The sequence below is a fragment of the Pogoniulus pusillus genome, chromosome 12 (assembly GCF_015220805.1).
Source record: "Pogoniulus pusillus isolate bPogPus1 chromosome 12, bPogPus1.pri, whole genome shotgun sequence".
NCBI lineage: Eukaryota > Metazoa > Chordata > Aves > Piciformes > Lybiidae > Pogoniulus > Pogoniulus pusillus.
In genome coordinates this window covers 30145866-30156636 of record NC_087275.1, presented here as the reverse complement: position 1 = coordinate 30156636, position 10771 = coordinate 30145866, and the positions used below count along the sequence as shown (strand labels likewise).

General features: G+C 41.1%; 1 protein-coding gene across 3 annotated transcripts in view; it reads right to left on the bottom strand.

Moving 5' to 3' along the window:
• Positions 1–1359: 1359 nt before the first annotated feature.
• KLHL15 (kelch like family member 15) overlaps positions 1360–10771 on the bottom strand; it is a 31095-nt gene continuing 21683 nt past the window's right edge. For all 3 annotated transcript variants that reach the window (XM_064151995.1, XM_064151993.1, XM_064151992.1), the window contains one exon: positions 1360–9570. In XM_064151995.1, the coding sequence (XP_064008065.1) occupies positions 8461–9570 (1110 nt within the window). In that variant the 3' untranslated portion in view covers positions 1360–8460. The remainder of the gene's footprint in view (positions 9571–10771) is intronic.

Here is a 10771-nt window from a genome sequence, read left to right as displayed (position 1 = left end):
ATGTCACTTTCATATCACACAGAGCAACTGAACAGAGAGGTCTGAGCTGCTGCCAAAAAATAAGGCTGCATATTCCAGAGAAGTGAGGAATTTTGTATCACAACTGAAATTAAAATGTGAGAGCTGTACTTAGGAAAATAATTGAACCATTACTGGAGATTCCTAATCAACTTCAAAAGTCCTAACGAGTCAGCCACTGCAGCACTGTGGAAGAAAGTTATTGCCAAACCTGGCTCATACAGAAGGAAAACTGGGAAGGTGAACAAAAATAATTCTAAAGAACAGAGTGAATAAATGTCTGCCATCTTCTCTTCCACTCTATCACTCCACTACATACTTTGAATTTAAAATGGAGACAAACTGCAACTAAAGGAGGCCTTTCCTCCCATTACACGTGCTACTGGGATCAGCACAAAGCCCTCAACACAGCAAGGACATGAATCTGACAGAGAAGGTAAACAGGAGGCCCACAGAAGTGACCTGGAAAACCTGTTATGAGGACAGGCTGAGCGACAGCTTGGAGAAGAGAAAGCTCCAGGGAGACCTAAGAGCTGCCTTCCAGTACCCAAAGGGGCTTCAAGAAGGTTGCAGAGGGACTGTCTGCAAAAGCCTGCAGTGACAAGACAAGAGGCAATGTTTTGAAATGAGATAAAAGCAGACTTAGATTGGATGTTAGGGATAAGTTCTTCACCATGAGAGTGTTGGAACACTGAACAAGTTGCCCAGGGAGGCAGCTGAGGCGCCATCCCTGGAGATCGTCAAGGTCATGCTTGACAAGTTCACCCTGGAGTCTTCACCAGGATGAACGACCCCAGCTCCCTCAGCCTATCTTCACAGCAGAGGTTGCTCCAGCCCTTGGATCATCTTTGTGGCCCTCCTCTGGATTCACTCCAACAGCTCTGTGTCCTTCTTATGCTGGTAACTCCACAGCCCAATATAGTATTGGAGGTAGGGTTTCACAAGAGCAAAGAGGCAGAATCTTCTCTCATGCCCTGCCATCCATGCTCAACGCAGCCCAGGACACAATTTGACTTCTGGGCTGCACAAGCACACTGCCAGGTCACAGTGAGCTCAGCAACAAGTTTTTGAGGATCACAAAAATCACAGAAACATCCAGGCTGGAAAATCCCCTCAGGATCACCAAGTCCAACCTATAACAAGATTCACCTTAAACCATATCCCTAAGCAACACATCCAAACAACCCTTAAACACATCTAGGGTGGGTGGACTACACCACCTCCCTGGGCATCTCATTCCAGGGCCCAAAGAGTTCCTTATCTGGAGTAAACTTTCAAGCCCTGTAGAAAGCACTCCAGGTCCAGCACACTTTTAGCATTACAAAGTTTAACACAAGCATGTTTAAAGATTAAAAATATTTTATTTACACTTTCCTTTATACACATTTTATACATTTTGTTTTGTTTTTCAGTTTAAAACCCAAAGAAAGCACATATGCAAGTCTGAGCACACTGTATCCATAGCTGAGGAAAACCTCTTTCTTCCAAAAAAAGGGGAAAAAAAAGGCAGGAAAAAAAAAAAGAGGTTTTAAAACAGTTCAAAAGAGGCAATTCTTAAATTATTCAAAGGTTATAGCAGCCCTAGGGTAATAATTAGACAGTTAATCCAAATGTATGTATGAGGTCATCTTATATATACATATATAATTTTAATTTTCAATATTTTCAGTTGATAGACACAAACACAGCAGGATTTCAAAATAACATTTTTCCCCCCTGTTAACTCATAAAAAACTTCTCAAATACATTCTTTGCCACATGAACAATCTGATATTATAGACTGGAATCAGGTGGGATAACACCGTAACAGAACTGCAGTCTCCAGCATAGAATTTCTTTTTAGAAAGGTCTACAAAAATAACAAATCTCTAGGGGAAAAAGAAGTGTTTAAAATAAAAACATAGCTCACTCTTCCCTTCACCATGCTCCCAGAAGTGACTTAGAAGTAAGGTGGGTGCCACTGAGGTAATACGAGCTCCATACAGCCCTATAGAACAGTGGATTTTCTAGGCTTGTAACATTTTCTACCAGACATAAAAATGGCTATCTGCAAACAGAAGTGGTTTTCCCCTAACTAGCAACTTAATATGCTTGAAATTCATCTTTGAGAGTTATTTTTGAGAAGGAAAAAAACTGCAGAGGGATCTTCAGCAAACCTGTGCTCAAAACACCCTCAGCTTTGCTGCCACATTTTTATGAGCTCTACCCCACGAATGGAAATGTTCAAGTTACCAACTTGCAAAAATCAAATACAGATGCAAAAGCAGTCACTAGTTTTTATTTTAAGCAGCTTCAGATTGGTTTACAAACATTAAAATGTCAAACTGTTAGCTACAGGACACCAGCAAGCTTTGTTTCAAATAGATTCCATGTGCTTTCCAGTTTTGTTCTGTCCTGCTCTCCCTTTGGTGAGCCCTGCCACATGTGGACCACACTTACTCAGGTAACTTCACCAGCTCTGGTTTTACTATTGGAAGAAGAGTAGGACACTCAAGCACAAGTTTTATAACAGTTGTGCTTATAGGTTCCAAGTACCTTGCATCTTTCTGTTTGCTTTATACTGGACTGTTCATAGCCTTCAAGTACGTATTTGAAGTGGTAAAAGAATGAGTGGCCTCATTCACTACTTTGTTTTTGTGTTGTAGTTTTTGGAGGTAAGGGAGAAAAACAGAATAAAAAGGCAAACTCAGCCCTACAAATACAGCTTTTTTCTAAAAAGATTTTGTCATATAAATGCTGACACAAGCTTGAAATTTAAAGAGCCATTAGCAGCTCCCCATAATGCTTACCCTCCCTTTGCAAATGAATGGATGCAATCATAGAAGGGCTTAGGTTGGCAGGGACCTTAGAGATCATCTACTCCAGCCTCCCCACCATGGGCAGGGATGCTTCTCTACCAGACTTGGCTGCTCAAGGCCTCATCCAACCTGGCCTTGAACAACCCCAGGCAGGAAGCATCCACAGCCTCTCTCCCCTGGGTAGCCTATTCCAGAGTTTCACCATCCTCATACTGAAGAGCTTTTGCCTAAGATCCAGTCTTAACCTACCCTCCCTCAGACAACCTTGCAAAAAGTTCCTCTCCAGTCTTCCCTTCACATATTGGAAGGCTGTTCTAAGGTTTCCCCAGAGTTTTCTCCAGGCTGAAGGTATTTCAGTCCTTGGATCATCTTTGTGGCCCCCTGGCCTCACTCCAACAGCTCCACTGAATTAACCAGTAAGTTTTCTTTTTAAACTGATTTGAATTTGTACCTGCTGAATTTCATTCTTTGCTTCCTGGGTGTCGAGCGATGCTTCCTCCCTAAGGCAGGTAGTTACCACGTTATCAGCACTAAAGAGAAAGCAGCATTTGGGTCTGTAAGGCAGGAGAGGTCCTCAAGAGGAAAAAATGTCTGCAAATCTGAGAAACCAAAGACATATTAGCGAGAAGCCCTTGGAGCTTGTTATAAGAGGACTGCTATCAGACAGCAGATAAAGTAGGGCATCCACACATCTCAAAAGAGTAACATAAAAGCAGGTTGTCAGGTACCTCATATGCTGCTACTACCCCTTCTTGCCAAGAGCAGGGCTTTCTGAAATAGCAGTCTTTGTCAAATCAAGAACTGCCTTCTTCCAGCTGAATCACTGGGAGAAAAAAAAAACACCTCAAAATGTTCCTCTTTTTTTGCCACCTAATACCTCCCACAATGAAACTAGCACCAACACTCTGGGGAAAAATTAACTCTCTTTTTTGCTTTGGAAGAAAAAAACCTTCTTGTCCCCTAAAAAGAAATACAGCAGCATGTGGAATGGGAGCTGGCAGTTTCCAACCCCTTTACAGTACTGTGGGATTTTTGTCCATTCTGGCTCATTTCAAAATAAACTTTGCTTCCAGAGCTTGCTGCTAAATCAAGACATGAAGCTGCTATATTTACGAAGGACAAGTGTGGAGTTGGACTGCTGGGAAATAACAGCCTCACAGACCAGTGTAGGTTTGGGACTGACCTACTGGAGAGCCGCATAGAGGAAAGGGACCTGGGAGCCCTGGTGGACAAAAGATTGATCATGAGCCAGTAATGTGCCCTTGTGGCCAAGGCCAATGGCATCCTGGGGTGGATTAGAAGGGCTGGGGTTAGTAGGTCCAGAAAGGTTCATCCTCAGTTCAAGAAGCATCTCAGACAACTGCTTGAGAGAGTTCAGCACAGAGGAATGACACTTAACTGAGTGGAACATCTCCCTTCTGAGGCAAGGCTGAGTTGAGGCTCTTTAGCCTGGAGAACAGACTGGGGGGTGACCTCATTCACATTTAGAAAGATGTGAAGGGTGGCCACCAATAGAACAAGGGGACACAGTCTCAAGTTGTGCTGGAGGAAGTATAGGCTGGGTGTTAGGAGGAAGTTGTTGGCAGAGAGAGTGATTGGCATTGGAATGGGCTGCCCAGGGAGGTGGTGGAGTGGCTGTGCCTGGAGGTGTTGAAGGCAAGCCTGGCTGGGGCACTTAGTGCCATGGTCTGGTTGGTTGGCCAGGGCTGGGTGCTAGGTTGGACTGGATGAGCTTGGAGCTCTCTTCCTATCTGGTTGATTCTATGAGGACAGAGCCAGGCTCTGCTCAGGGATGTGCATCAATAGGACAAGGGGCAATGAGTGCAAGCAGGAGCAGAGGAAGTTCCACATAAACATGAGGAAAACCTTTTTCCCTCAGAGGGTGCCAGAGCCCTGGAACAAGCTTCCCAAAGAGGCTGGAAACATTCCAAACCCACCTGGATGCGTTTCTGTGTGACCTGCTCTAGGTGCTCCTGCTCTGGCAGGGAGTTTGGACTGGATGATCTTTGGAAGTCCCTTCCAACCCCTAACACTCTGTGAGTCTGTGAAATGCTGAAAAAAACCAACCCCTAGATTGTAACTCACTACCATCCACCTTTTCAAGGCAAGGCAAGTACCTGCTGTTTAAAAGCAGGCCAGGTGTTAAACACGTGGGTGAGATTAAGATTTGCTGGTATTATCCTATGGTTGGGGTGGGAAGAGAAGACAAAACCCCTCCAAATTTAATCATCAAAGATGGTAACTTACCTTTTCCTTGACAAATCAGAGGCATTTCAGTGTTTTTAATACTCTTAATCTGCTCATAATAGTAAAAATTTGATAGGAACAGGCAATTCTTATTAGCTGGCTTAGTTTTCTTTTCACCTAAACACTAAATAATCTGGAGCTAAATACTAAAACAAAGCACAAACAATAATTGTCCATTAAAAAACCCCAAACTATCCCTCTGATACATAAAGTAACAAAATAACTGCCTCAAAATTTCCTCTGCAGTGGAAAAGAGGAGGCAAGCTGATTTTGTATTTCACCTCTGTAACAATAAAAGCACAGTAGAAATGTAAATCAACAAAACATTCTCACACACCCTTGCACTAAACCCAAGCAGATTCCAATCATTCCTAAAGCTTGGTTAAAGCCAGCTTCTCAATGGAGACACATCTTCAGGGAAGCTGAAACCAACAGTTCAAGTTAGAATTTCACAGAAGAATTACAATTACAGTCCTGAACAGGATCTTTCAGAACTGGGGGCATGGTGATACATAGAAATTTTAAACCAGAGCACCTGAAACTCATCTGGTTCTTCATGATTCAAAGTGTCACTACTCACCAATCACTTTAGTGGCAGTTGCTCTGAGCAAAAAATTTTCAGAAGGTGCTTAAATGTAGACCCAAAATGTAACTTGAGACATCCCTCATCCTCATCCTCATCTTTTGATGAAGTCTTGGCTAAATCTCTTTACTACACCTGAATCATGGGAGACCAGACATCCAGAACCACATCCATGCCCTAGATAAAAGTATTCCATACTGTACAGAACACACTCATGAAAGCCTACTCAAGCAGGATTAGTTTGGGCTACCCCATACACTTAATTGGAAATTAACTGGTAACAAAAAGAGTAATAATAATAAAAATCCCAACAAAACAAAACCAAACCAAACCAAACAAACAAAAAATACCCCAAACAAGTTAAAAAGAAAAAACAAACAAAACATACAGAAAAAAAACCCACTTGTGCCCCAATATTCCATGAACTATATACAGTAGAAGCTTTTTACTTGCAGAGTCAGAACCTACTAGAGACAGTTTATCTCTGCACCCATGCAGGGCAACGTACACACGAGTCTCACAGTGAAACTGAGGTAAGCCACATTGGCTTTAAGTTATGCTATTAATAAAGTAAAGTAGATTTTTTTAATTCAGCAAACTGAATTTTGGTTAAAATAAGACTTAAATTTAACTGTAAATTAGTCTGTATCGGAAGGCTGAATATCAGTATTTGGTCCAGTCACTACTGGTGTAAATAACTTACTGCTATAGCTATGATGGCACAGACTCTCTCTCTCTCTGGCTGTTAAAACACATAGAAAGGAAACATTCTATCAATAAACCATTTTCAATTAAAAAAACACCCACAAAAGAAAAAAAAAAACCCACCCTGCTAACATGCCATATAGCTCCAAACCCAGAATGGAATTACTACCACATCACATCTCAACCCAGAATGGAATTACTACTAAAAGATATCAAAATATAAGTATGAGGAGTTTTACACTTTAACTTCCATCAGTTATTTCAAACTCAGTTTAGGCAAGCAGTTGTTATTTTTAACATAGGAAACTTAGGGTTATTTTGGTCCCGTTTGGTCCCTTTGTAAGTGCATTCTTTTGAACTCCCTGAGTACTGTACATTCCTTTTCTACAGTGATTTCTGACTGGAAGATGCTGAAAAAAAGTGGTTTTGGCTTGCTGCATATAAAGTAAAGTCTATTGCTTCAAGTGCAACACAGCAGCATCAAGACTTTACAAAATATGCAGGTGCATGTTTCAGCATTTCACCCCTACGCAGCTGAACTAAGTGTGAGCCTTCAGCTTCTCCAGATTTCCCCTTTAGATTTGACAAGTGGCTAATTTCACACCATTAAAGATGATCAGAATGTAATTACTGAGATTACTTATGTCTTGGCAGATAATTCTTACCAATCTACTTGTCAGTAATATCTGCAGGTCTACACAATGGAGTTATTCAAAGCCCTCCTGGATTGCACATCTTGATTCAGGCACTCTGAGGTCAGTAGCTATAGCTGTGTAGGTTTTGTTTGTAAAAGAAACACCAATGGTACTCTCCAACCACATAACTCCACATTTTCAAAACACAGTAGTTCATAGCAGTTGATAATTACTTCAGTACAAGCACAAAAGAACTTGTATTGAAGCAGGAGTACAAGCAGAGCACTGAGAATAGACTCTGAAGTCGTCTAGTTTTGCGCTGAGCTTTTTGCTTATTGACATTTCCCAATTTCATTAAAAAAAAACAAATCAACAAACTGGGCCTCACATTCAGACATAAAAGAAACTCTGCTAAGTTGGTTTTACTTTTGAAAAAATAAATGATGAAATAAAAAATTCTCAATGGTTTGTTACGTAGCATCAATATAAAGAGTTTAATGTTCCTGAATCAACCAGTGTAGACTAAAGATACTTTGATACCAAATTAGGCTTCCAGTTACTTAAGAATTCTGAATTACTTAGCTCATTAAAGGACAGTACTAAACTTTAAATTCAACGGGTCTGGATCAATCTGTGCACTAGTTAGAATATTGTAACTGCACATTACAAGATGTATTTATATACATATAGTTTTTACAGTGTATGCATGTGTGTGCATATATATTTCTTTTAACTCACCAACAACCACAATGCAGACAACAGAAGGCAGCAGAGTAGTAGTGTTTTGGATAGAAAAAAATGTTTTGTTTTCAGCTGAGTAGAAATGTAGAATCTGAGTTTTGGCAGACTTACTGGTACCACTATACAAAAACTAGGAAAAAGAACATGCAAAGGGGTTAAGATTATCCTTCAACATAGATAAGGGAAAACAAAACCACCTAGTAGATTCAAGAGTATTCTGCAATTAATGGGGAAAGCATCCAAAAGACCACGTAAATTATAGAAGTGATTGAGTTTGTTTTGTTGGTTTAGACCTTGTTGTACCCTAGTACAGGCAATGTGTTTTATTTTGATGCTCAACTGAAAAAACAATGAAAATAAAGTCTTCTTTTCTCCCACAAACACTTTGTTAACTGATTCCAGAAGCACAGCTGTATAATGGCCATTAAAAAAAAAATGAAGACAGTACTGTGAACATAAAATTTTACCCCCCAAAAAACTCAAAATAATTTAAAAAAATACACTGATTTTTTTTCCTCCCCCTACTTAGAATTATATTTGTTAAAAACAAACCAAAGACTTCACAATATCAGACTAACTTCTTGGCTCTTCTGATGAGCCTGGTAAGTACACTCCCTGTACATCCTGTTTCTCTCAAGCTTTTACCTCACACACAAGGTAACATCTCTGAAGGACTTGGATTTTTTTTTGACAAACTGGGTATAGGTTTTTGCATTTCACTGAGTTGTTTATTTTAGCTGCAACGTCTAACATGCTCCAAAACATATTCAGGAAAATGCAAGCTGCAGACTTGTAAGCCATCCAGCTTGCATGGCATCCTTGGATATTCATCTTCTTTCCATTTGTTTTCCTCTGGGTCAAAGGTGAGAATCGAATCACTGTAGTGACCGTTGTAACAAAGGCCTCCAAGAACCATGATCTGTTTGTCCAGCACAGCTACACCGTGACCGCTCCTACCGATTGGCATAGAAGCCAATATAGTCCACTGATCAGTATCTGGGTCATAAACCTCTGTAGAAGGACATCCTTGGGATTCAAAGGAGGCCCTCAGGATCACACAGACGCCCCCAAAGACATAAAGCTTACCATTGTAAGAAATCATTTTGTGAAAGCACCTCGCATAATTCATTTTGCACTTGTTCTCCCAACAGTTAGTGACCACTTGAGTTCTCCTCGTTCGCTGCTCCACTGTCCCTTCTTTACTGGGATCAAACACACACACTTGCTTAGAAGTTGAAGACGAAGTAATTCCACCAGTGATATACAACTTGTTACCAAGCACAGTCCCTTCGTGGCCGTACTTATTGACGGGATAGGGATCCACAAACTCCCATTTGTCTTCAGTGATATCATAGCGTTCGGTCGAGTAAAACGTTTCGTCCCTGGTTCTCCCAGCCACCGCGTAAACGTACCTCCCAATCACTCCAACAGCAAACTCTGAACGTGGAACAGACATGTCTGCCATTCGTAACCAAGTGTTCTGTCTTGGGTCATACCTAAACACTTTGGATGATGCATGAAACTCACCATCTGGCCCCAGTTCTTCCCCACCTAACAGGAACACAAAGTTATTCACAATGGCAAGGCAGTCTGGTCGCAAAGGTACTTGAGGACCTTCTAGTTCCCACCAGACCCTTGGTTTGTGCAAGAGAAGAATTTTACTGTTTACCATACTGTGTCCTATCATTCCTCTAAATACTGCAGTCTGGGGTTTGGCAGAACGAATTTTGTTCGATTTCATTTCCATCAGAGGCTGTTGGTGAACGCTATGAAAGTAATTCATGGCTTGGTCAACCTCATGTCGCAGCTGCCGGGAGTATCGATAAAACTCTGATGTTTTTACCTATGAATACATTTAAAAGACATTAAAATTCTGACCAGGAGAAATGATCCAAAACATCTAAATGACTATGTGTCATCAGAAGGTTATTTTACTTCGTTTCATTCGGGCAACCTCGACAGCAATTGCATTTGTGCAGAGAGGCTTAAGCTAATGTACTGTTACCCAAAATCCAGAAGGCAATTTAGTGATTAACAGCAGTGACTAACATTTTCAGCATATACACATGCACAACTTAAGCCAGAATTACACACAACTGAAATCCCCAAGTCTAAGAATCATTATTCCTTCTCCCAAAAATGCCTCTGTTCATCTTCTCCTTAATCCATGAAGCACCTGAACTAAAAATGGACTCTTCTCCTGGTTTTGAAAGCATTCTACACACACACACACCTGCATTTACCAAGATCTACTCTAGTCTAATTACTGCTGAATTCCCACAATCAAGCCCAAGCAGGTACTCCTGCTAAGCTTGTTCACAGGACTGTTTATTTGGGGTGGAGTGGGAAGGGAAAGCACCCAAACCCCTTCCTTCAGAGTATGTGCTTACACTAATCACTTGTCACGACAGTTATCCTCAGAGTTCCCCCTCTGGGAGCCTCCAAATGTTAACAAACACTTTCAATGCAAGAAGAAAACATAGCAACCTCTAATCCTTTGGTTGGATGTTTATTTGGCAAACACCTGTGGAGGTAGATATGAACTTCCACTTTCCAAGAGAGAGAGTTACAACTTTTGAAGTACCACAGAATAGTGAAGTGATCCTTCTTGGTGTCATCTCAAATTGAAAAGAGTTCTCCCTGATCAGTGTTATTAGAGTTGGGAGGTTGTGGGGGGCAGACTGCAAGAGTTCACCTTCCCAAGACCTCCTCCTCATACCTAAACCAGTTTAGGTTGAGACTGGCTCTGAAACAATACCAAAACCACATCCCTGTCTCGAATAGTTTAATCTAGTGTCATTCTCTTCAAAGAGGCTTCACTTTTCCTGTGCAGTCTGCTCTAAACCAGCATCCTGAATTACATTTCTAAAGAACACATAAAAACCCTCTAGATATTGCCAAATCTGCACATTTTCTATCAAATTTGTTCCTTAAGTCAGTTTCTTCCACACAAACCTTGACTGCTTTCAAACATTCTGAACACCAGCTGCAAAGAAGCAATGCTCTGAAAAAAACATCAGGCCACTGGCATTTCAAAACAACCA